Below are 27,470 nucleotides of genomic sequence, written 5' to 3'. Positions count from 1 at the left end.
GACCAGTGGTGGCCCCTGAAGTAGCCCAGTGGGAGCTGGTTTCTGATGGGGACCATCAGGCTGGTTGAGCTTGGGGTACCCCCAGAGGGGTTGCCCTTGCTAGGGTGTGATTTGGGTGCACACTGTTTAACACCAGGATCATTTCCTATGGTTTAGAGTTTGCAGTGACTTGTCAAAACCAAACTGTAGATAAGGTAAACTTCATAAATTGGAGCTGAGATCAAGCAAGGGCATCACCAGCAGAGATAAAAGTCATCATCCCACTCTGATCGATGATTGTCAGGCCACACTTGGAATATTGTGTTCAGTTTTGGTCCCCACTATACAAAAAGATTTTGGTGGACTGAAAATAGTCCAGAAAAGGGCCACCAAGATGATCCAAGGACTGGGAAGCTGTCACATGAGGAAAGGCTGAGAAAACTGAGTTGGTTTAGCCTTGAGAAAAGGTAGCTTAGGGGAGATGTTATCACCATGTTCCAGTATTTAAAGGGCAGCTACAAAGAAGATGAAGACTCCCTTTTTACATGGAGTCACACAGAAAAGAGGAGAGGTAATGGGTACATTTTACTCCTGATTCTGGGGAGATTCTGATTGGACATAAGAGGACAATTTTTTTGCAGGAGAACAATCAGCCATTGGAATAATTTTCCCCAGGGAAGTAGTGCAGTCCCCAGCAATGGACACTTTAAAGATTTGACTGGACAGGGTACAGGGCCATCTTGTCTTGACTGTGCTTTTGCCAAGAAAAGTTGGACCAGATGATCCTTGAGCTCCCTTCCAACCTGGGATTCTGTGAGTCTACAATTAAATACTTGTGGGCATCCCAGAGTACGATAGGCTTGGCCAAAGGGATACGCATATGTAGGGACTCTCTCTCCTCTGGTGAAAAGATCAGTGGGATCACTTTTTTTTTTCTTTACAGTTTTATTTACAAAAGGTATTAAAACTCTTTGTACAACACCTCATTAAAATGAGGCTCAGTAATTGATGCCCACACATGCAGTTTATGCTTTTACAGCCATTAGTTTGCTTGGCAATTTTTCTGCTCACTGAAGTGCAGTTTCAACGACCAAAAATAGGATCATAAATTACAAAACAAAACAAAACAAAACAAAAAAAAGAAACAGGAAAGAACCCTCAAATCCCCCAAAGCATAACAAATGAAAAAAAGATACTGAAAAATCATGGTGAGACTACTGCCAAACTTCTGATAGGTCGAAGTTGGTAGCCAGAACTGGTAAGCACTCGACACATTTTGTTTTAGCTTTACATGCAAGTTTAAAAAATAACGAACCATTTACCAAACTCTCTTCACCAGTGTGAAGCCTCCACTCGTAAAAAGTGATCTGATAAACATACATCTTTTATACAGCTTTTAAGAAAAATGTTTTTAAATACAACTCATAACTGCACAGCTTTAGCTCGCCCTTGCTGGGGACGGGATCACCTTCAGAAGTTGAAAAAATAAAATAAAAATCACAGTTTCATGAAAAGAAAATGAAAACAAACCAACAATTTTTTTTTGTCAATATCCTGTTAAAAACTTGAACAATAAATTATTCTCCTATGAGCTTTTAAAATTATTTTATATTACATTTTGTTGGAAATACTTATTTTTAACAAGATTTTCCCCATGTGATTCATATAATCTTTCTCTTTTTCTTTTCTTTTTTTTTTTTAATTCTATTAAAAGTTCAACTCTATCATCGGCAAACTAAATTCCTAAGGGTCAGACTGGTTTAAATGAGTTTCTTTTTCACTGTATGTTACTGATGAAATAAAACTCTATAATAAACTACAGAAAATACATATTGTCGATTAGAGGTAATTAGTATGCAGATATTTCATTGAACATTTCCCATGTGATTGACAATATGTTTAAAGGGGTTTGGGGTCTTTTTTTTGTCTTTTGCTTTTTTAATTTTTTTTTTTTTTGTTTCTTTTTTAAAGATGAAGTTAAGTAGTTTTCAGGCAGAGGCTCAAGGCTGGAAGGCTGCTGCTGTCTAATGTTGGATGTGAGTAGTAGTGAGCCCTACCTGTAGCAGTGTCAGCTGGAGCACGGTGTCCTCTTCCCAGAGAGGGCAAGCGCAGGAGCAGCCTCTCACCAGCAGCCATGAAAGAAGTGTTGGCAGGAGCTGATATAATATAACAGTACTAGCAGGAGTCATGTTAGATCGCTTAATATTACTCTGGAACTGCAGCTCTAATTGGAGTTACTACCCTCTTTCCTTACTTCTGTTTTAAAAGGACCATTAATGGAGAAGCATTAGCTGAGCACAGTGCTAGTCGTGAGAGAACTGGGCTGAGGCAGAAGCAGGCCTGGGGAAAACTAACCTGTGCTTCTCTTGCTTCATTGCTTGATATTAAACAGTGAATTAAATGCAAATGCACAGCAAGAAAAGAGATATAGGGTCTGAACCTAAACAGCTTCTGTGGTTTTGTTTTTTTAAAGCCACCCAATGCCATTTTGATAAAGCACCTGTAGGTATGCCTGATGATAGAGAAAAGAAGGAATGCACAATTTCTGCCTGCACTTTAGCTACCTTGTCAAGAAATTAATTTACTGATCTGGAAGCAAGACATGCAGTTCTACAAATTACCTTCTTTTGGATTTACAGATTCACAGTCATTGACCTTAACAGTTTTAATGCAGATTCTTTTCTTCAGGTGTCACAACTTTTACTGCTGTACAGAATTGCCCAGATTTGCTGGAGAGTTTAAAGTGGATCAGAGAAAAAAAAAAAAATCACACCACTGGTAAGTAAATACTAAAACATCTTGACATCAGCTCATACAAGCAGTGACAGGCCAGTCTGTATTTGCACGCAGCAGATTTCTGAGGCTTTGTGTCAGGAGGAGTTTCATAATTCGATACAATTGTGGTGGCTGATGAAACCGGCTGTGGTTTGCTTTCAGGACACAAGTTCATTTACTGTGCAGTGGTATCAAAGAATGGCTTTTGTTGCACTGATTTTTTTACAAGAATTTTTTTCACATACTAATATCTTGTTACCAGTCCTTTCCTTTTCTTTCTATCTTTTTCACCTTTTTTTCTTTTCTTTTTTTCCTCTTTTTCTTTTTTATTTTCTTTTCCTTTCTTTTCCCCCTTCTTTTCTGTTATTTCTTTTCTCTTTTCTTTTATTTTTTCTTCTTTCTTTTTTCTCTTTTATATTTTCTTTTTTCTTTTCCTTTCTTGTCTTTTCTTTTTTTCCTTTCTTTTCTTTTCTCTTTTCTATTCCTTTTATTTTCTCTTTTCTTTTCTCCTTTCTTTTTTCTTTCTTTTTTTTTCTTTGTTTTTTCTTTCTTTTCTTCTTTTTTCCTTTACTTTTCTTCTTTTTTTCCTCTTCTTTTCTTCTTTTTTCCTTTTCTTTTCTTCTTTTTTCCTCTTCTTCTTTTTTTCCTTTTTTTTTTTTCCTTTTCTTTTCTTATTTCTATTCTTTTCCTTTTTTTTTTTTTTCTTTTTCTTCTTTCAAGCAAAGCAAGAATATTTCAGTGATGGTTTGCATTGTTGTGAGTCTCAGTCTTCCATAAGGCACTGACGGAAAAAATATCAGTTTTTCCTATTAAAAGTACATTGCACCATCATCAATATGTGTCATGCCTGACACCTTGGAGAGAGTATGACTGGCTCAGGTGGCCCGAATCCATGAAGTAGCCACATTCTCTGCTGCTTCTCCTCTTGCGTGCTGTCAGGTTGATGATCTACAATAAAACCAGAAAGCTTTCATCACTGCTGGCAGTGAATGTCAGGGAAGCTCAGCCTGGGGAGAGGCATAGTCTGTGGGCCATAGGCTAACCAGGCTTTTCCAAGGTCATTTTTCAGCAATTCAACTCTACTTTTCATGCTTTAGAAAGACTTTTTTTCCGGTGCAGATGTTTTTGTTCTATTCTAGATATTTTGGAGACTTCCTCAAAGCACTTACCTGACCTGATTACAGCTTAAAATGGGAAGAGGTCACTAGCATGAGATATTAAATCCTGATTGCAGTAATTTAGAAGCAATTAATGAAATACTTTTATCTGTGCTAAACTAGCACAATGCTGGAGAGAGGAGTTACTCACTTCAGCATAAAGCCAGCCATCACCAATTTTAACATGGGCTGGCACCAAGCTTACTGTTGTTCAGGGAAGAAATACAAACCACTTTACTCTGAGACTGCCACCAGACAATGCTTCAGAAGCCCTTTTGCAGCAGCTCACACCAAAATATCACACACAGCTTGAAAAAAACCCCAAGAAAGACAGAAAACCCAGAGGGTTTCATCTCGCGGCCCGCAGCCGTACCCCTAGATTTTCACACTTTCTGTGCCGTACACGTTGTAGCCTTCTCTGTAGGTGGCATAATTCTGGGTGTTGGTGGTGGGGGCAGGTTTGAAGTTCTGTGTGTTCTTGGTGAGTTTCATTCGCTTGGACTCGGCCCGAGACTTGTAGCAGAACTCGATCAGTGCCACCATCATGGCCAGCCCAAGGCCTCCAACAAGGATATAGAAAACCCCAGCAACATTGCTCAGGCTCAGAGCACTGGTCTTGTCCTAAGAGAAATGAGCCACGCCGTTAGTTTGGCTGTGAGGAGCAGACAGACACAAGAAGCTACTTTGCGATTAGACCTAGCTGGGATAACTGCACTCATGGCGTTTAACGTCCCACTGTTGGATCAGTGCTGTCCCCCCCGGCCTTGGCAGCCCAGGGCAGTAGCTGATCTGTCTCTCACCCTTTGGTGGGTGAAACCCTGGCTGACTCCAAGGCAATGAGAATTTTTTGGCCACTGACTTCCCCGAGGCCTTCAGTGTCCCAGAGTAAACCTCTCTATGGTTGAGCATCTTTGGTGGCAGAGTCACCTTGGGAAAGCTCTGACAGGGGAAGCAGGTTTTACAGAAGGCTGTTACAAAAATAGAAAAATGAAAAACCCAAACCACTGTACACCTGGTGTTGGTGAATGTAGATAAAATTACTGAGATGCTTCTAAGGGTCTCTACCTGCTTTTCAACAATTAGGGGATAATAAAAAAACACCCTAGGAAGGTGGTCAGTTACTTAAAGGTCATACAGCAGAGCCCTAAGCTAAACTAGCCCCTTCAGTGACCAAGGGAGTTACTGAAAAAAACCCAGTCATTGTAACACAAAAAGTGCTGGCCAGGGTTTACCTTCCTTCAGTACATGTCAGATGGGGGAGAAGGCTTGCATTTTTAATATCAGGATTCTGTAATACCATTAAATAGTGCTGCAACCCTTTTGCTGCTGCACAGGCTGACTGACTGAGTGCAGGAATCACTGCTGGCAGAGGCAGGACATGGTCCCTGGCTGGGCTTCCATGCCATGCTGTGCCTTGGCTTGCCTTGCCTTGCCACACCAGCCCACTTGCTAATGGAGCTTGGGGTAAGTGTATCTCCAGGGACAGCAAAACTTGCGTGTAGACAGAGTAAAACATGATTTACCTTGTATGTGTCCATGCATTTCACAGGCAGCTTGGAAAGATGCAGTTGTAGCAAACAGGCTGCCATTTAAACTGAAGATATGACTAATTTGCACCTCTTTTCAATTACAGTTTTCTTCTGTAGCTGGTGTTTATTCATATGTCCCCCAATCCGAATTTTTTCTCATATATCAGCTACAGGTTTGTGCCCTAAGTGGCTTCCAGTCCAGCTGAAATCAATACATTTTTATTATTGGCTTCAACGGAACTTGAAATTGTCCTCTGATACTGAGAGGGTGATTCCAAATTACAGTTTTCTGTTTGAATGATTATAGAGAGCACTTCCAAAGGCACCAGGGGAGTTAGCCACTTGACTGCGACTGATTTCAGCTGGAGCTGGATTTCTCCTCCTTTTGGTGCCTTTGAAAATGTCCTTCACTCCAAAAAGCCCAACACTTCTACAGTATGGCTCTATAAGCATTAAAACAAAAAAAAAAAAAAATCAAATTCCTCTGCATTTTCTTTTAACTGAGTAGTGTAAATAAATATTTTCTGCAATTTAAGTGTGCAGCTAACATTGAGTTGATCCATCTCAGAGTTGGGATCTCCACTGAGGTTTGCAGTGGTCCTGCTGAGGAGCTGTTGGAGGCTGACCAGCCCCTGCAGCATGGCTGGTGTGGGACAGGGCAGTACAGCAGCAAAATGGTACAAAGCAGAATAAAAAAGAATACATAATATTAATGTAGTGAATTACCAATGTTATTTCTAGATTTTTGTTTAAAAAAATCAAACCAATTTCAAATTGAACTGGGAAATAGGGGAGGAAGGCTGCTTTAATCTTAGCATGGCTCTGTCCTGAAGTTGTCCACCCTTAGCAAGCAGGTGACTGCTTCCCAAACTGACATGTAGAGAATCTAAGAAGTCCTGATTTTGAAACAAAAAGATTTTTTTTCCAATAAAACCAAAAAGACAAACTGAAAACCAAACAAAAAACCCCAACAAAAAAAAAAAAAAAAAAACCCACCCCAAAAAAACCCACCAAAAACAAAACCCCCAAAAACCAGGAGATGCTGGCCTGAATAATACACATGGACTGTATTGAAACTTGCACATTTAAATGAAGATACCAGCTTGGGAGGCTTTAGGGGCTCCTCTTTCCATATTTTTCTAGCAAAACACTCAAGTAGTAAAACATACTTACAACTACAGTCTGTCACTGCATAAAAGAAAAATGCTGTCATGTTCAGAGACTTAATTTTTTTTTCCCCTATTCTTTTCTTTCAACCTTCAAAATGTAAATACCAACTCTTGAAAGTCATTCTTTGTATAAACAAACAGTGGGTCAAAATGTGATTGCTAATCAGTACAAAAAGACCTTCAGTGACTGACCTTACTTCCGGAGTCCTTGGCTCCACATTCACCCTTATCGTACCACCATTTGTTTTTCAGCTTGTCTAAGATGCCTTGTTCACTGAGTTTCAATACTGCAAGGTTTACAGGAGTTCTTCACGTGGGAAATAACATAAATAACATTATATTATGTTATTTTATGTTATTCAATCTTTAAACTACTTTAAAACTATACAAAGCGATAAAGCAGGGTTCCTGGCCACAAAGTATTTACACTGCAGGCAACTGGATCATCCCCTTAAGTTAACGCTAGAGCAACTCTATATTACCAGGTCCTGCCCATATCGCTTCGAGTAATCGGCACCCACTGTTAAATGAAGGTAGAAGAAACAAAGCAAGGCCAATTCCCCAGTTTGGCACAGTCACAGGGACTCACAGTAGCTTTATGGCTCAAGGTGGGTTTGATCCAGCAGGACCCCTCATACTGCGCTAACAGACAGCAAGTCCCGCTAACGAGCATCTGGGGCTCCAGACCCCCAAACAGATTCCCCACTCTGGGGGAGTGTGTGTGTGTGTGCACATCAGCAAAACAAAACCCAACGGTGGGTGCCATGGAGGGAGGTTTTGCCAGTCCTCATGGCTCCTTCCCTGCCTGCAATGGCTTTTCCAACTCCAGCAGTTGTGGCTGTGGGGGCTGTGCTTGGTGGCACTGCACGGGCAGCTGCTCTCCCCTGCTGCATCCCCAAGTTTGGCAGTCCAGGAAACTGCAGCAGAGAAGAGGCAAATGCAGACCATTATGAAACAATTAGTGATCATGGAAACATGGGCTGAAAGTGCCCAGGGTGGGAAACGTCAGCAGGATGAAGGGAGCTGCTGTCTGTGGTGCTGCTAGGAGGACCTGAGCTCATTCATCCATTCCCTGTGGGAAAGAAGCACCTGAAGAGCCCTCAGTTGGGTTTTGTCATTTCCATTTCCTTGTGTGATGTCCTGTTTTTTTTCTAATTTTCCTGCCAGTTTCCATGAGACAAGCTCCCTGCATGAGGGACATCTTCAGTTCCTACTCCTGCTCCAACATCCTCACTCAATGGCTGTGCAGGTCAGTAGTGGGGAGGAAACTGACATGTCTTTCTCCTCAGCAATGCTGTACCTCTTTGCATGGGGTAGCAGCAGGCACCCCCACACGACTAGCCCTGCTGCAGGTCAATCTACACCTGCTGTCAGCAGAGGAGATGCAGGAGGCCAGCCCATGTCCAACCCCGTGCCAGCCTCACTTTTCACTCTTGCTGCTCCCTGCCTTTCTCCTGCCCTGGCCCAAAGTGCCTGACTCTCTGCACAGAGGAAGTGACCCAAATGAAAGGGCAGCATGACCTGTACCAAACACCTTAATTACATGTCAGCAGTTAGGGAAATGTCCACAGACTGGGAAGGACCACAGCCCTGGAGCACCAGGAGCAGCTGAGCCCTGCTGCTGGGGCAGGTAGATACTGGAGGAAGCAGCTGGAGAAGAAAAGCACTGTTCCCTCATCTTCTAAGAAGCTGCCTCCAAGATGGCCATGAGACCTGTTGGTGTCTGATGTTGAAAAGTGCTGCCGACATGCTACCATGGGTGGCAGCCCATGGAGTGATGAATTGGCTGTGCTCAGCTGAGCCCAGGGTGATTGCGGGGTACCATGAAAAAAATGAGCATGTTCAAGAGCTCCCGAGCTGAATGTCCCACAGGCTGCACCAATGTGACCCAGGGTGCTGGCATTACTAAGGCCAGCAAGGAGGGCAAAAGCAGGGAAAAGCCATTGAGGGAGGAGAACCACTGGTCCCACTGGCTGCAATGCCGGCACTGCCCACTCTGGCAGAGCTTCTTGGCTGGCCAGACACACGTAGCACCACTCTTCCTGGTCTGCAATGAGCTCAGTTTGACACCAGCCAAGATTTTATTTTTGTAAAATAGCTATTTTTAAGCAGCAGCTGTAATCTAATTAAGTATCAATCAGCAAGGGCTGTATGCACTCAGCTGGATGCAGCTGACGGGCAGCAGTGACAAGCCACATGAGACAGGACATGTTTGCTGGCTTGACACTGGCAGCCAGCATGGAGTCCCTCCACCGGGAGCTGGCAGCATGGTAAAAAGGCAGCTGTGTGGCAGCTGTTCTGGCATCCACCTACAGAGAGGGCTATAAATTATCAAGTTGATCAAAGCATGCAAACACCCTGGGTGCCACAGGTAGGGCACCTGCCCTGTTGGTTTATGCTGATGGGGTCTGGCCAGGTCCTGGCCTTGGACCTGCCCATGGACCATCCTGGACAGCTGCACAGAGCCAAGACCCCTGGTGTCACCTGGGCAAATATGCTACAAGATGCCACACACAATTGCATTGCAAGGCAGGGGAAGCTGAGTGCCTTTACCCTCCTGTTACAAGCCCCAGCAGAAAGTGCTATGGGTTATTGCTTAGAGAACAGTGCTCCCATTTAAAATTTCATTTAAAAACCATCCAATCTGAAGAGATTTTACACAATACATCTCTCTGCTTTGAAAAGCACTGTGCAGCTGAGAATACAGGAACAACAGGGAGAAGGTTATAAACAGCTCTTCTCCTACCTGCATATTTTATTGTGCAAATTTCCCCCTCCCCCCAGTTCTATTCCAAACACTATTTTTAATTTGCATGCCTTTATAAACCCCATATGGAGTAGAGAGAATTTGCATAACATCCAATACATTATAGATTAGCTTTCACAACATTATACAGTATTGGGAAATGAGAAGGCTTAACATGCTAATTAGGGTGCTTTATTTTTTTTTCCAAAGCCAAGATTGCAGCTAATTGTGCACATGCAACTGCCAAAAGGAAAAAAAAAATGTAGTAAACTAAAATTATCTTAACTAAACAGATGGGAATTTGCCTAAACTGGGGTTTTCACTATAGTTTGTCATGGCCTTATTTGTCAGGTGAGGTATTGCAGTACCGCAGCCTGGGTGAGAAAGTGGTGATTTGCTCTGTCTGTCTGTCCCAGAGCTGTCACCATGCTGGGGTTGCTCCTATGCTAGGGTGGTGGGGGGCTGTCAGTCATCCTGTCTGGCATGGGGCTGTCTGCTGGAGACTGGTACAAGATGGGCAGGGTGTGTAAGGAGAGACTGGAGGAGGAAAGCCTGACACAGAACCACAGAATCATAAAACCGTTTTGGTTGGAAGAGACCTTTAAGATCATCAAGTCCAACCATTAACCCAGCACTGCCAGGTCACCACTAAACCATGTCCCTCAGCACCACATATACATGGCTTCTACATACCTCCAGGGATGGGAACTCCACCATTTCCCCGGGCAGCCTGGTTCAGTGCCTCACAATTCTTTTGGTGAGGAAGTTTTTCCTAATATCCAACCTAAACCTTCTCTTGCACAATTTGAGGCCATTTCCTCTTGTCCACAAGAGTCTTGACATGTCTTCTTTACCTGAAGCAGAAGCTGGATTGTCCTTCCAGCAAGCAGGTGTCCTGGAGATTTGCCTGAGTGGGCTCCCTCATGCAGCATAGCTTGAGCGACTTTACTATGGGAGGAAGATCATTGCTTCTGCAGCCTCCAGGCCACAGCTTCATCTGTGGGGATGCAGTGTGAGCTGGTGTGGGATGGACTCCTCAGCACCCAAATTCCCATGAATATATTGAGAAGTGAGCCTGGTTGCTGGTACATTTCCAGTTGCTCATCTCCAGGTAGCCTTATGCAGTTTAATAGTTAGAGCCAGGTATGGCTTTGGCCAGGATCCTGATGGAGATGCAGAAGGATCATGTCTAGAGCATGGTATTTTTCTCAGAATGCTCAGCAGTGCCCATTGGATGTGAACTCTCCATGCCATGCCATGCCTTGGCTTTTAGCTCAGCTCATCCCAAATATGGCCCTTGGGCAGCACCAGCACCCTGCCCACACTGACAAGTCAAAAGCTACCAAGCTGCAAAGTGATTTGCTTGCTGTTACAGAGGAAAGCGTGGGGCTCTGCTGGCTGAAGGAAAAGGATTTTTCATAGCTTCCCCTGGCACTGCTTGTTTGAGGGGAGATGTTTTATATTGCCTTAGAGGCAGAGGAATGAAGAGACCAAATGACTTGCCCAGGTCCTAGGGAAAGGCTGTGTCAGTTACCCACCTGCCTCCTCAGCCAGTTGTGTCATCTCAAGAGCAGCTCAGAAGATCATTTGCTCAGTTTCAGAGTCTCTCAAAATATTTCCTCTTCCTCATCCCTTTCCTAGGATAATGTGCTTTCCAGCTGCTTTTTTAATTAGGTTGCTGTAGGTTTGTACAGGATATCCTATGAGGTCCTCAGCCCTTTCCCAGGTGGCTGCAGTTGTTTTCCTTCTGCCTTTAATTTATGATGGGATTCTTTTTCATCTCTCCCTGTGTGGTTTCCAGCCCAGCTCTCTAGTAGATTGCTTTTATCAAAGTAAAATGTTGAGAGGTTTGAGAGCTTGTGCTCTTTTGTGCTCTGTACTCCCCAGAAAAGAAGCTGAAGCAGTTAGAACGGAGATGTCAGCGTCTGTGATGTCACAGGACAGTGTTCCTGGGCAGAAACTTGCAGCATTTTTCTTCCTCACCACGACAGAAGATTTTTTGGGTTAATTTGCCTGTGCTCTTTTCACCCAGATGTAGTACGTTTGGCTGATCCAGGCCTAACCACATGAGGTTGGATCTGTTGGGCAACTTTACCAAACTGTTTTTTTTTTTTTTGCTGATATCTACCAAAGCTGGAACATTTGAGTCTAGAGAAATGGTACCAGGAGCCTCATACTGCATAGTATTGCCCCCAGTGGAAAATCAAGCCATTTGCTATGGCTGATTTATTTAAGAGAAGCATGATATTAAGAAGATCAGTGCCCATCTATTCTCACAGGCTTCACTTTATCAGAGTCTGTTGCAAACATGATTTTACACCTGAGACAGAGGTGGGTTTTACTGGTGTTTCAGCAGTTTGGTTTCTTTGCTTCCCTGTCAGAAGACATTGCTTGTGTGCTGGCAGCATTACCTTTCCCTTTTCAGCCAGTTTCTGCTAGAAAATAAGCTGTACCAGTCTTTTTCCAAATACATCATGGAACCATCTCAAAGGGAATCTCATGTTCCTTTTGTCCCTGTGGCCTCTTCCCTTCTATATTTCATTCCTTCTTGGCTCAGGACAGCAGTCCTAGAAGTCCTGCTGAAACCCTTGGTGCTGGTACCCCAGGCGAGAGGATGAGGCTGGCAGATGAATTGATTTTTGTAAAATGATGGGCATTCACTCATTAAAATCTCACCCCTGAACTAGATCCCCAAAGCTTTGAGTTCAGTTTAAAAATCCTGTCCACCACTCCTTCCAAGCTCAGGAATTGCTACAGCACTTCTTTGTCATGAAGGTGATCATGCATAAAATACAGCATCGCTTACAGAGTGAGTATGTTCCCCACGCTGATGTGTGAGATCGCCCCTCTGAAGAGCCAGCTGTTATATGCTCTTTGTAGAGCATCTACTACATTTCTATTTCATTATTATCTATTTTCCATCCACACCATGTGGAAAACAGGGAATGTAATGATGTGGAGCCCATCTGCTCTCTCCATGAGACACCATCACCCTGTCTGACGAAATTCTTGTCCTGCCTCCTCTCACCACAGCACCCATTTCAGGTTAGTTGCAGTAATTTCTGTGTCCATTGATTAAGGACTTTTATATTCATTTTCATGTTTTCACCTGCACCTGTATAAATTAAGATAACCTCAAACCAGGTATTTCACCTACTGACATCCCTCTAGTTTCTTCTGGCTTAAGAAAGAGACTCAGCAGGCTGAAGTCCTGCATACAACTGCAAAAGCTGCCCAGAATGTTCTTTTGGCACCCTGATTCCAGTTATTGGCCATCATGTTTATGAGCTGGTGCTCAAACAAGACTCTTCCCTGAACAAACTCAGACTGCAGAGAAGATTCTGAGCAGCTCCTTGGAAAACTGCTGTCAATTTATGAAAAGAACATTCTGATCTTGCCAGGAAAGGGCCAGTTTCCAGGAATGAGTGACAGGATGCACTGATGCTAGTAGGCTTTGTAGTCAGAGTTGGGGTTGGTCCTCACAAGTCACAGGATATAATTTAGAGAAGAGCCAGTGACCTTTATAGGTGAGACTTAGGAGTAAAAACGTCACTTAGGGACTCAAAAATCTCACCCAATAACCTGTACACTTCCATCTGCTTCATGTAACCAATACTTGAGTAGCATAAGTCTTGGTAACACCATAGTTATATTTGTTACTTGCAATCAATAAAGATTTAAGTGGTGACTGGAACAGCTTTGGCTAATTCACATTGCACTCTGTGCTCTAATGGATGTAATATAAATGTTATACCCAAACCCGGTCATTGCCAAGGAGACCAAGTGAACGTGGCAGACAGCACACTGTTCCCTCAAACCAGTTGAACCTTTTCTCAGAATTAATTTAGACTTTTTAGAAGCAATATTTCAGAAAACAGCTGCAAAGAAAAGGTGTAACAAGTAAAGGCTCTTCACAGCACAAATTAGAGGGCTTCCTTGGTGTTGTGTGGGACAAGGTGCATGGGTTGCACTGAATCTCCCAGGCAGTGGGGCTGCCCAAGGACTGACCTGGAAGTTTTCTCCACCTGGGTTGAAAAAACTGAAGGTACTCCTCCACCCATCACCAATTAGTTTCTGATGATCCATAGACTATTTAGTGTACATTAAATACTGTTGATTGCAGCATCTTGGGAGCCCAAATGCAGCCTTTTTGGAGGTAGAGAGTGAAGAAATCACCCATGAACCTGAAGGAAGACCAGGAAGACCAGAATAATAGAGAATCATAGAATACCAGGTTGGAAGGGACCTCAAGAGTCACCTGGCAAAAGAATGGAGCAGACAAGATAGCCCAGCACTATTTTCAGCTGAATCTGAGAAGTGTCCAATGTTGGGAACTTCACCTCCATATCACTCCAATGGATAATTGTCCTTTTTGTGAAACACCAGATGTGCGAGCTCCTCTGAGATCTTGAAAACATCCTTTCTTTGCTTGTGACCAGGGCTGAGGCTCAGGATAGCAAAGAACAATTGCAGAAAAGCTGATCAGCATTCCAGCCCAGGGAGGGATGCCCAGTTGTCTGGCCTGCTCAGGAGGATGCCAACCGCTGATCTCCAGCTACTGCAGCTCCATTGCTTTTATGAGCAGTCCCCAGGCTGGAGGCCTTGGTGAATTCTGCAGTGCTATGTAGGCAGGATGTCTGCATCCCCAGCGGCACCAGGGAGGGATACATGCCATCTCACCCAGGGACAGCTCACTGAGTGATGAAGATAAGAAATTCAAGGCCACTGGCAACAAGGATTCTCCTCACAAGGCAGATGGATGCGGGCTCCAAATGTATAGTAAACATGGGCAGCAGGAGCCCTGTCCATTGTTAATAGTTCTGGTTAGAAGGTCAGAGACGAGTTCCTGATGTGCTTAATATTGCATCTGCCACAAAATGAAATCCTGCATGGTCACTAATGTGCCTTTTTCATTTTTAACCCAGCAGTTTAACATCAGATGCCAAATAGTTCTGGTTGGAGAAGTGTGCTGGAAATGCAGAAGCAGGATGTGGTATTTACAGCAAAGCTGTTTGTGTTTTAACATACCTGGCACTGGTCGCTTGGGTACATCATGGGAAGCAAAATCACAGCACCAAAGACACCCCTGGGCTCTGGCTGTGTCACACCACCCAGGCACACAACAGTCTGGTCTAATATCTGGCTGGGCTGGGTTTGTTGCTGATTTGTGGGATTAGAGCAACTAAAAGCCACAGGAGGGTTCTGGTAAATCCATCCCTCTGAAGATCACAAGATAAATGAAGTGTGACGTCCTTCACCCTCAGACCCAGTGTACAGCTCTTGCCAAGCCATCAGACCAAGAGCTGCAACCTCTGCAAAAGGCTCTTCACTTTCCCATCCAAATCCCTGTGATGTGAAGGAGGTGAAAGTCCATGGTGTCACCAGGTCTTGGTTAGTGCCTTATAAAGTGTTTTTTGACTTGTTCTGGTTTTAATCCCTGTTATTTTTACCTAAGCCCTTTATTTAGGAATCTGAGCACTCTCACTTTTGCACAGGAATTGTTTTTCTCTTGTTTCTTATGATCAAAGCTGTCCTTGCTGGTTGGAGTACCCCTGGAATTGCGACATCAGCACAACTGAACGAACAATGCTGTGATGTCAGAGTTTAGATGTGAAACACTTGGGATTCTCAAACCACCTCATTGTGTCAGAGGAAAGGCAAGTGGACTAACAAACAAGCACTTAATTCAAAATGCTTCCTAAAATCCTCTGGGGTGAAACTACTGAAAATACACAATTAATTGTTCCTGTTGGTATCACTGGCAAATCTCCACTAATTTTGGGGAAAGCAGAGGCTTGCTGCAGACACGTGTGAAGCGTCTCTCACCTTTACCGTGATCTAGGAAGTAAATATCTGAAAGGGATAGGGACAACGACCCTGAACGACTGTACCACTGCTTCGTGCTGAGATTTCAACCCCGTGCATGCAGCATTGCAGAGCAACCCCCAGATCAGGCACCGTGGTGAATCGCCAGCACTCCCCACTCAGCTCTGATGGGAGGATGGGGAGCAGATGCTATACCTGAGCAGGTCAGAAGGCAAGTGGCCCATGGCCATGTCCCTGAGATGGCCCGCGGAGCAGCACAGGGCACTGACAATGTGGAAATCAAGCCTGGGCACTCTGCTTAATATGACAGGATACCATAAAAATCTCACTAACAACCATCTTAGTATCATTAAACTATAAAGGTAGAAACAACCCAGGAAGAGATACCAAATCCAGCATTATTCTCTAGAGGGCATTGCTTGAGGTTAAAGACCCATCTAAATGAAATAAAGCACTTTATTTCCCCAAGCTCTATAAATCCCAGCCTGATCTGCAACTATTGAATGGACTTTTTGTCAGATCTTGTTATTGAAATAACTTCTGACTAGCTACAAAACCTGCGGGTGAACACACTGTCCAAGTCCTCTGCTCTTTCTGAGATCAGATCTATCTGCCTGTCATAATTTACCAATCTTAGCAATGACTCTGTGCCAAAACTTCACGTTTTGCTGCACACTGATGTATGAGGGATGGGGAAGAATTCATATGGAAATGGGCTCATTATTAAAACCCACTATGTTTGTTTAAAGACCACAGCCACTTGGTACTTCAAGCAGGACTGAAAATACATGCATAAAATGTATGGTCACTCACTATTCCTATTTATTGCTGTTTGTCTCAAAAAGCCATCTTCTGTAATTCACACTGAACATTTAATATTTGTGGGAAAAGCACCAGGCATTTCTAATTTAAAAATGAACATGTGGCTGCTTTTTGATACCATTTCAGACCTGCACCACTTTTCCCCTGCCCTGTGTTACCAGCAGTTGCACCTCTACAAGATTTAACATTTGAGGGATTGAAATGCTTTATGGGTGGGCAGAGGAAGGGATAAAAGTAAAAGCCATCTAGTTTGAAAAGACAAAGAGCTTTCAAAACAAGAAGATTAAAACTCGGTGCCTCAAGCCCCATATATCCCCCAGCCAACTAAGAAATACACTGCATGTCAATGGCTGGGATAGTGCTCGGAGGCACTGGGCACTGCAATAAATTCCCCAGCAGAAGGATGTTGTTTTTTCTCAATAGCAGAGCCAGAAGCAGCTGCCTTTGCTAAAGGCCCCACGTGCTGGTAAGCATCACCCTGGGACTGCAGCTCCCCAGCTACCAGCACTGACTGTGGGCTTGTCTGGGCCATCACCAATAGCTGGCTGTGACTGTCCTTGAGGAGGTCACTGCACATTTTGCTTTTTTGTGGCTTTTGGTACTGAAGGGTGTCACAGGATGATGAAAATCTTATCTCGGAAAAGCCACACAATGTAGTTTTTATGCTGCCAGTAACTACGGGAGATGGGGACAGGAGGTGGCTTCTCCAGCCATAGTGCCAGGGCATGCCAGCCTGTGGGCACTGCTCTGTTCCACAGGCATTAGTGACCCCTGCACAGGCGCACTGGCTGTCACTTCTGCTCTGATGGCAAATGCTTGCAAAGGAGAGGCTTTGCAAAGCTGCTGAACACAGATTTGCAATGGTCATTTGAGTGCTGTGCAAATCATCTATTTAGAGATGTTTTTTTTTCAGTTGCTGATGAGTATTTAAAAGCTGAGCCAGTTCTAGTTTTCAATACTGTTCCATAAATAGTCTCCTTTTGTTCGGTGAATGGTTTCTTGCCATTTGTTTTTTTGGAGGCAGGTTGGAGCAACCACTGTATACTTGAGGAATCTGTAGGGTTCTTCCTTGTAGTGACTAGGACTGCATCTTAAATTCATGTGTTTCAGCTGATGATGTATTTGCTGCAACCAGGAGACATACACAGGTGCATAATGCCATTGCAACACCTATGCACATCCAAATACACCTACATGGAGTCAGGCATTTTACCAGCAGAGAACTGCAATTTCTTCCACTCTGTGGATAGTTTGCAGCCTGTTTGGCAGCAGCAACTGTCTGTAGGAAAGTATATTTATATGTTTCATAAATGCAGCTCAAACAAATTAAACTCTGTACTAACAGGATCATAATTTAATAGAAGTGCTGAGTGCTAATGTGATAAAAGGTGCCTATTGAATTAGGAAGTGCAAGCCAAAACAAGTCACTGCAGTTCATTTACAGCAGTGCCTGGGACTTGAGCTACAGATGTGGTGAGGGGATGGGAGAAAGAGCTACTCAAACAGAGAGGAAGAGTAAGAGTGGGCAGGTGCATAATGTCATGCTCAAGCTTACAACAACTGAAACAGCAATGTGGATCTCTCCTGTTGTTGCCTCAATTCTTTCTAACCTGGGTGGATATGAGCAAGAGACTCAACTTACCTTGCATGCAGGCTATCCCCTCCCCTTCTCTTTCTCTTGCCTCTAGAAATATCCATTTTCCCCCTTGTCTTCTATAATTTATTTTCCTCCTGGGACGACTTCCTCTGTGACTCCTGCTCTTGGGCTCCTCAGCAGGCTGCAGGTAGGTGCTGCTTAATCCAAAGGCTACATAAGACATTCAAAGAAGTCACTGGTATAAAGCTAGAGGTGTCCAAAGCATAAATACAGTGCTGGGGAGCACAGAGAAATCCACCAGAGCAGCACAAGTGCCTGCATCCACGTGAGCTCTGTGCTAAAATGTTAGAATCACTTTGAAGAAGAAGAAAGGCATTTACTTCTCTCTTTGTATGTAAGTGACAGCAGTTACTATTAAAGAGGAAACAGCCAAGATCAGACCCTCAGGGAGATATTCAAAGGAAGGGCCATGCTCCTGCTGCTGGGAGCCCCACTTCAAGCTGCTGGCTTTCCTTTTTTCCTTTTCCAGTCCCAAGGAGCTCTGCCTCCACTCTTCCTGTACTGAGGCTTACAATGCAGGACAAATGATTCATGCCAAAAGTTTATGGAAATTAACTGTTAAGCACCACAGGTATTACTGAAACTGATGCATGACTCACAAGTCTTCCTCCCAGATTTCTTGTGGCCATGAAGCTGGGACATATTGTCACTGCTTGGGGCCCAGCTCTGCCGTGACTGACATGGCACTAGCATGTTTCCTTCCACACCCAGGCCCATCTTTGTCAAGGTAGCAAAGCCAGTTCCTGTGATGCTAAAGGGTAAACAAGCAAACCAAATTGGTTCCCAGTTCTAAGACACCAGCCCTGACTCTACCAGTTCTTTCCCAGCCTGGGCAACCTGCTCATCTGAAATTCTTGTTGAGTCTCCTAGTTGCCTTCCCAGAAAATATCCTCAAATGACATGCACAACAGCACAGACACATCCACATGCCAGAGCAGGCTCTCTGCCCTTCTTGGCAATGCTCTAAGTGAGATGCTCAGATGAACTCCTAGAGCATTAAGACTTCATTATTGGCACAAAATATGCACAATATTATTTTCTAATACACTATAAAGTAGTAGCTGTCAATTAAATATTCTGCTGTTTTGCTTTAAAAATATTATTTTGCTTTGTCACTAATTTGCACAATACAATAATTTAGCATTACTTTCCTAGGTCTGAGCATGAATTAGTTCTGTGCTGCTATCACTGTCTCTCACTGGCCATTTTATCTCTTTCCATCCCATAACCTAGGCCTATAGAATGGGTGGCAAGTAAATTTATGTTGATGAACATATAATTTCAAACAAATTGCTCAAATAAATTGTGCTGCATCTTTTGAGGATAGCCATTTCCCCAAATGTTCTCTTTAAGGCACAACACGCTTGGCAATGGTGCTCTTTAGATGTCAGGTACCATCTAAAATAATGCATAACAGATTTCATCTAAAAATATGCCACTTAAAAAAATTATGCTGCAAATGCTAACGGCTGTGCTGAAAATGTATCAAAGCAAAATAGCACAGAGAAAAGGGGGAACAAATCCCATCTGCTAATGGTCACATTCACAGCTCAGGAGGGCTTTGGAATGCGATGCTTTACGGAGCATGGCTCTGAAGGTAGAACTCAAACAGCATGCCAGAGAAGCAATCCTACAATTAAAAAGAAACAACTGGAAGATGAAGCAGTATTGCATTGCATGTCATTTCACAGGTGTACTGCAAAAGAGTATCAGCCTACAAAAAAAAAAAAAAAAAAGGCATATATTAAAGACATTAAGTCAAATAATTAACAAATAATCTTGGCATATGGAGTTGGTGAGATGCCACATTCAAACATTCTCCTTCTGTGTTGGTTGTCATTAAATGCTACCAGGAAAGTATAAAAATAGGAGAAATATATCAACAGCAGAACTACAGAAATTTATCTCAGAAAATGGTTCCTATGCAACTGAATAATTAGTATCACTTAAGTCACTCAGTCTGCTACCCCGTCTGCATCCCCCTTTGCCTGTTTCTTGTTAAATTCATATTCAGCCATCACTCAGCTCTGAGATGATAGATTGTATAATAAACAAAATAATTAGTTTCCAAACTCATAATACAGTGCAACATATTTCCTGGGATATGCTTTTTTTAATAACTGCTATTTAGCATTCTCTCATGATTGAGAACTCAGCTCACATGTAGAAGAGAATTTGGAGACAGTATAATTTTGCCATGAAGTCAACTGATGAAACTAAATTCATGCTCATTCAGGAGAGCTAAGTGAACAAATTTTGATGTACGTACCAGAATGTCTGCACCAGACAAATGAGCCCACACGTATCAACATGCATCACAGACAAATTATGTATGGATGGCGCATGCTCCCCCTCAGACTTCTTAAATAAGGACCACTACTGAAATGGGGTAACTCCCTTCACCAGGGCACCACCAATAGCCAAGATACTGCAGGGCAGACAGGCACCCTCTAGTCCACACCAGTGCCAGCACGTACTGGTAGCACTAAAAATGAGACGTATGTCGGCTGAGGCCTTTAAAACCATCTCATTAAACCAGCACAGTCTCTTTAGTCTTAAATTAACAGTGGACCCCAAGACTAACCTTACAGTCTGTGTAACCAAACAGATTAAAAACTTGCAGAAAGGCAGTTAAGTACCTTTTCCTTTTCCCCACTGTAAGACTCAACATCCTTGAGAAAGCTGAAGTCACTGTTTAATTTTCCAGTGGTGATGAAGATACCACAACAAGAGGTGAACTCACAGCTCAGAATCACTCATCTTCAGACACAGGTGAACCACATGCTAATGGCAGGGAGTGTGAACATGGGACTGCATTAACCGGGTTTTTTTCGGTACAACAGTGAGCACTGGCACAAGCCAACAGGCTCCATACTTACCTCTGGCCTTCAGCACAAGCTAGAACATCAGACTACACAGACAAATTCAACTAAGAAACTGGCATCCTCAGTTTGCAGCAACTCACAGCTACACAGAACTTGTTAGCAGTAAGTAGGAAAAGGCTGATTACAAACTTGGGGCAGCAGTTTCCCAAGCCTGGGTCTCTACTGGTGAAGCTAAGAGAGGTGGTCTGTCAGCTTAGCCGATAGAGAGAGCTGCCCCAAGTGAGTAATGATCTCCATGCCACCCTGTGTTCTGGGGTGCAAGGTCTGTGTCTCCACCTGAGGCACATTCACTACCCATTCCTCCCTGGTTTCCCCCAGTACCACTTCCTTTAAGGGAAAAAAGGAGCATTTTTGAAGCAACTCCTCTGGAACGCTCTAGAAATTAAGCCATGTTCATATGAACAATTAACTGGAGAGATGGAATGAGATGACCAGAGTCATTCAGGTTCTGGTGGGAGGATGGAGAGGAGGAGAGACAGGTCAGTGAGACTGTTGGGGTCACAGCACCTCAAGGGCAATACCTGAAGTTCTCGCCTTCCCTGAGAGGGCAGCGGGGCTTCCATGGGGCTGGGGCACAGCATGAATTCAGTGTTAGTGAGTAAGGCTGAGGAGGCATCTGCCTCTCTGCTGTACTGCTTGTGGGTCACAGCCTGCAGCATGCAGTGTCTACAAAATGCTACCTCAAAAGAAAAGCCATTTGGTAACAAAAACCCCCTTTGATTTATGACAAATCTAGAAACACCTAACCTCTTCCCTGCCTCCCCTAGTTTAGTCTCCTGCAGGAAGCCTTCTCTGACCCACATTCTCCTCCTTGGGGACTTCTGCCCTGAGAGCTGATGCTTGTGGCTCAAACAAACAAGAAGCCCTTCATCACAGTGTGCTATGACAAACTGTGGAAAGACAGTGTTTTGTGATTCATGGATTAAAACAGCAAAACACGCATCATGGTGTTTGCTCCTCTTCCTTCTTCACTGGATACCTACCCATGGTATCACGGCACCTGACTCCAGTGCCTTAACATCAACTGACAAGGGCCAAGGGCTTGCTAGCAGATAGTACTGCTATTTGTAAAAGGACTTTCGGCACAAGGAAAAATAGAAGGAAAGCTCTGCCCTAATTATGACCATTTAAAAAGTCCTTTCTAGTTTCCTTAAGGCTGTAAGCATTACTTGGCTGGATTTAATTCAATGAACTCGAAGCAACGAAGTTCATCAAAGCTAGTTTGTACAAAAGGCTTTTTTTCATGGAGGCAGCATTAGACAATGCAGTGCTGGATCCCAGGAGAATATTAAACATTTAATATACTGGCAAGTATAACATTATATTAAAATATTATGTGAAGGATGAGCAGCTGAGCTAAAAAGCATAAAAAATCTCATGCTCCAGGTTGCTGCTGAGCATTGCAGACCTCTAGCTATTGAACAAACCTGACTCCCAGAACTTTTCCTTCCTTTTTTACTACACAGTGGCTTTTGCTAACAGCAGAGATGAGTAGCTGAGTAACTTCCTACGCAGCCAACTGTAAGTAACTCTTATTAACAGAATGCAGCAGTAACTTGCAGTAATTGTCTGAAATTGCAGTTTACTGAAAATACTGTTGTTATTGATTTTGGACCAAAGCTGAAGCATTTTTATAAGGAGAAATTAGGAGTTATTGTTCCTTAAGGAACTGGTTTTACTCGCTGTAGGAAAGCGTCACTATGAAAATTAATCTCAGTAATTCTCAGTCTAACAATGTCTTTTAAATTAATTTTATTGGTAATTCCTGTACTCAAGGTGACCAATAGTACGCAGCCTACTCTAGCTGCAGCTTCTCCTCACCAGGTTAAGGGCTGCAGAAACTGTCAGTTTTCGAGGGTTCAACTAGCAACATGAAACCCTACTGGTTAACTTTTGCAACACACAAGCTTATAAAAGCAACTTTGAAATCCTTGCTACTGTAAAGGCTGCCTGAAAGATTAGGGGAAGCAGAAGACAGTGACAACTCTGTCACCATTGTCACTGGGGCTAGGATTGAAATCCACATCTGTATCCAAAGCACAACAAATGCAGTGGCAGGGCTCCTGCACAGGTGTGTGCAGACACTGATCCATGGTATGCAAAAGGTGACGTGAATATTCTAGGTAAAACTACCAAACCGTTTTTCGTTAAGATTTTTTTTTCCAGTTTAGTGAATCAATTCACTTCTTCACTGCAAGCAACATATCTCTTTTCCCAGCTTTACCTATTGCAGGCTCTAGCTCCTTATATACTATTATTGCTCCTTATATACTATTATTGTTTTACCATTAATGGGTGACTACCATCTCTGCTTAACATTATGTCTCTGCTATAATTGCTACACTCATCTCTTGACCCCATTATGCAGTTAGATGAGCAGCCACTCTTTCCTGCTCTGAGCTACAGATCCACCCAAGCAGCTCTTCTCCGGAGATTAGAGTTCCTTCAAGGTGCTCTAGTGGCACCAGTTAGTAAAGCAATATGTCCTAGTACTGCTTTCCTTGACTACTCCCCAAAAGAACAAAGGAGAAGGGAGTCTGTTCACCTTCAGTTCTGTGCTAGCACAGCTGATACTGCTAAAATAAGCCTCTCAAAAAACACCCTACATCACAGCTAAAACATGGAAAAGCACCAAAGCCTTGTACTCAGGGGTTAGTACAGTTGCCAGATGTGATCACTGGTTTCTTGTACAGTTACAAATACAGAGTTGCTCTGTGTAGGTCTCACCAATTCTGGACTTTCTATCTGTTAGTTTAATAAGGTTTCCAAGCTTGACCAAGCCTGTTGATGATACTAAATAAGACCATTTCTTTGAAAGAGCTACTGGGCAAGCAAATAGCTTTTTTTTTCCCCCCCCATCATAATTATTCAAATAGTTTCAATCTGTGGTCTTTTTTTTTTTTCCTTGAGAAGTGAAATAACAGCCTTGCCGATTACTCTTTGCTAAGGTACCCGATTGTGGTGACATTGAGGCTGACCTTGGAGTCACCTCCCCCGCTGCCGCACTCTCCTTTGTCGTACCACCATTTGTTTTTCAATTTGTCCAAGAGGCCTTGCTCATTCAGTTTTAATACTGCCAGGTTAACAGCATTTCTTGAAACGATAAAACATAACTTGTAAGAAAAAAATGCACAAATGCTTAGGAAATCGTAACGTATAAAAAAAGGAGCACAAGAGGACAAATTGGCTAAAATTTCACAGAACGTGGAGCTATCAAAATGTCTGTACAGCAAATACAGGGTTAAATATTGGAAGGTGGCATGGAGGATAACATTTGCTCAGAACTGAAGTGTGCGGGATGGGGAAATCGTCTTTGAGAAAAAAAGTAACAAGAACACCACATCATGCAGTTAACATTCGTCACATATGGCAGGTTAAGTCGGCTTTTACCATTTAAATTGAAAAAGCCATTGAACTGTAAAATTAAAACAGCAACAAACAATCAGAAAGGACAACACTAAGAGAACACTAAAGAAATGGATGCATTAAATAAATGAAACCATAATTTACCGTCTTATTTAACTCCATGGAATATTGAAGATTTTAAACTTTAAAGTTACCTCAAAATCCACAAGAAAGAAAATGACAACACAATACATCAGGGTAGGTGGAATACTATAACAACATGGATATTGTTATATTATTCCACCCACCTTAATGCTGAGCCTTTGGGGGTTGCTACACCATAGCCCTTGGAATCCAGGTTGCCGCCAACTTTCATGGTGTCGCAGGGCTTGCGCTGCTCGATGTACTCGTTCATGGTGGACTCCAGCAGGAAGGCAAACTTCCCCTTGGACTTCCTCACCCTCGCCACCCCGTCTGCTGTTGTTTTGGTGAACACCGAGGGCTCGGCCGACTTCATGTATGACCACATTTTCTCATAGACAGCTATCTTTGACCTCTGGGAGAGAGGAAAGGAGGGAAAGGAAGAGTCATGTTGGCAGCAGCACAAGACTGAGTTCCTTGGCCTTAAAGGTATAGTTAACACCCATAACTAAGACTAACAAATAAAAACATCAAGGTAGCTTGGAGAGAGACATATTGCCCCTTGAACAATGACCAAACCAGGAAATGGTTGGGGAGAGGGAAATACATCTCAGACATTTATTTTATCAATTGCCATGTAATTGGCAGCCCATCAGTCAGAGTGAGCAATCGTGCATGCCTGTCCCAGCACCTCAGTTCCTGCTCTGTGGTGGGTTTATCCACCTGTATGCTGCTCTGCTACTGAGCCTGAGGGAGGACCTTAAATCCCAGCTCATCCACCATGGCCAATGGATGCAAAAGAAGCCTCTCCTCTTCACACAAATCCTCAGCACTGGTTTTTGTGCTGTCTGGCAGCTAGGAAACACCACCAACATGTGCTTATCATGAGTTTCCCGCAAGGCAGGAGTTTGCTTTTCATGGTGGCAATGGCAGATCTATGATACAGGGGGCCAGAACAGTCCTAGTGGCTTCTAATAGTGACACTCATATGAGAGATATAAATAGTAAGTACAAAATCCTTTATGAATCACTAGTGAAACTTACAAAATTCAGTGTCACATTTTCCTAAAAGACAGCAAACACGAACATAACCTGAAAAAACCTGTTTAACTGCTTGCAGGTCAGCTCTCCAGAGGCCCCTTCCAACCCCTACCAATCTGTCATTCAGTGATTTATTTTTTTCCCACCCGTTTTACTCATTTTGAGACTGAGTCAATCCTTACAGCCTCTAGCTCAGGACGCAGGTTTTGCAAAACTGGAAATGTTGAGAAATATGTTAACTTCTTCTTCTTCCCCACCAGTAACATTCAAACTGCCTCCAGACTCGTAAGCATTCAAATCCTGGAATACTGGTTAGACTTTCCTGCTTGGTCAATAGAAGCAGTAATGCCAACTGTATTTCTCTAAAGTCTAGAAATCTGAAGGATTTATATAAAGCTCTTGCTCCAAGCTGTGGGTATCTTGAATTACACCTCCTACTCTTTGGCAGTTTCCTGTCTATAAGCTTTCCTTGCAGAATGGGAATGAGGTGGGCAGGAGCTAAATCTAGTTCAAATTCAACAGACTTGTGGCAGAAGATTGCTAACGTCCATCAGCTTCTTCCTCATTCAGGACAATTTAATGTGTTTTGAATAATGGAATGCCTAACAACCAGATTCCAAACATTGCACAGGAGTAGCCCTGCCTCCACTGTTCTCCAGATTAACATGCTCAGCTAGTGTCACTGCAACGGATGGAGTTGAGCATGGAGGGCACGAGTTTATTTTAATTACCTTTCCTGATGAGCTGAAAAACAACTGAAAATGCAAACCAATTAAAATCAGCCCAACTGACAATGGGAAATCAGACAGACAACAATGCAAGCGCAGCTTCATTAGGAGCTGGCTGGGTGGTGAGGTTGTGAAAAACAAGCCAGAGGGATTCCAGCTGAGAGCATTTCTTGGCTAAAGATGGGCTGCTCATCCAGCAACAGGAGACAAGTGGTGGGAGAAAATAAGGCTTGAAATGGTCCTTACACAGGTGAAAGAAGGAACTGGGGGATTTTGCTTGGCTTCCTCCTGCAACAGCAAACTCTGAATAACCTGAGAGGAGGCCAGGGGACTCTGAAGCCATGAGGGTAATTGTGGCAGATCAGTTTCTGGCAGAGAGCATGTGCTCTGGCTAGAGAAAGAGAGTGAGGGGATCATCGGGAAGTGAAGCAAGCTCAGAGCCCCAGTGTTGATGGGGCTTTGAAGAGGCAGCCTTGCTCCAGCACTGCCTTGCTGCCTCTGCCAGCCTTAGACAGCTGCATTTGGACATGGGCAGCTCTGAGCCCCAGCTGACAATGGGACCATGGGTCCTGATCAAGGAGAGATGTCTCACTGGGACCCTTGGTCAGGCACCCATGGGCTAGCATCTAAAACACACTGTTAGCTGCTTCTCACTGATGACCTGAGATGTCTTCTCCAAGCACAATGACCTTAGTGTCCTGCGTTTCAACAACCCCTTGACACACATGGGCATTTTCACACCATCCTCCCTGCTGGGAGCTGGGGCACTGCTCTCAGGCACCTGCCAGAGGTGTCATGGAGACCCCAGGGCTACCAGAGGTTCTGGGAAATGATGTCTGGTCACTGGCTGATGGGCTGCCACTATGCTTGTGCCCTATGGGAAGCAGAGCCTGTGACAGTTGTATGCACCTGCATGAGAGGCAGAGCATGCCACAGCCCAAGGCATGCACTGTCCGCATCCCATCTACCCACGCCAGTGCATCTCCCTCACACAGAAAAGTATCTGAAACAGCCTGGCTAGCCAACACATTGGGAGCTCTGGTGTGACCTAGTTTCAAGGTGCTTGTCCTTACAACCTTCATCTTCTTTTAACATAAATAATACAAATGCATCTGCCCAATTATATTTGCAAATGGGCATCTAAGGGATGAAAGGAAGGTAAAAATACAGCTTGCTTCTTTCTCTTTGTATCTCTCAATAAGCCCAAGTGCTTAGCCTTCAGAAACTGTGAATGTACTATGTATGGTTTTGCTTGTTTTCCCACTCAGAGTGCACCTTTAATTACACAGATAAACTACAATTTCTTTTCCTTTTCATCTTCTAACTCACACTGGAATATCTGTCTTTAATAAGTTCTTTCATACTCTTTCCAGCTGGCCTGACTACCTAAAAGCAATTGCCAATACATCTGTGCATTGTTAGTAATAACAGTTATCTGATGAGTGCCAACAGCATGCTCAGGGCTGCAAATGGTCCAAACAAAGCACGTTCCCTGCTCCAAGGGCAATGGGTGAATATCACCCTTCATGCTTCAAAAAAAAAAAATTCCACAACTCAAAACCATATCTCAGCTTTAACAAATAGCCTAAGCTTTATAGTTTGCTCCCTTCATTTAACTCTTTTGGATGATGTGGTTAATAAAAATGTTTCTATATGATCACTGCCCACCT

At 43.5% G+C, this 27,470-nt stretch overlaps 1 protein-coding gene across 2 annotated transcripts in view; it reads right to left on the bottom strand.

The window, feature by feature from the left end:
* Positions 1 to 4,286: 4,286 nt before the first annotated feature.
* The window catches only part of GRIA3 (glutamate ionotropic receptor AMPA type subunit 3), a 149,588-nt gene continuing 126,404 nt past the window's right edge, over positions 4,287 to 27,470 (bottom strand). The window contains exons 13-15 of one of the 2 annotated variants that reach the window (XM_054388429.1): positions 24,199 to 24,446; positions 23,524 to 23,638; positions 4,287 to 4,532 (exon numbers count right to left, since the gene is read on the bottom strand). In XM_054388429.1, the coding sequence (XP_054244404.1) occupies positions 4,287 to 4,532; positions 23,524 to 23,638; positions 24,199 to 24,446 (609 nt within the window). Of the gene's footprint in view, positions 4,533 to 6,801; positions 6,917 to 23,523; positions 23,639 to 24,198; positions 24,447 to 27,470 lie in introns of both variants that reach the window. The other variant, XM_054388427.1, reaches the window with a different exon arrangement.

Source organism: Indicator indicator, chromosome 17 (genome assembly GCF_027791375.1).
Source record: "Indicator indicator isolate 239-I01 chromosome 17, UM_Iind_1.1, whole genome shotgun sequence".
NCBI classification, from domain to species: domain Eukaryota; kingdom Metazoa; phylum Chordata; class Aves; order Piciformes; family Indicatoridae; genus Indicator; species Indicator indicator.
This window is presented reverse-complemented; position numbering and strand designations above follow the sequence as displayed.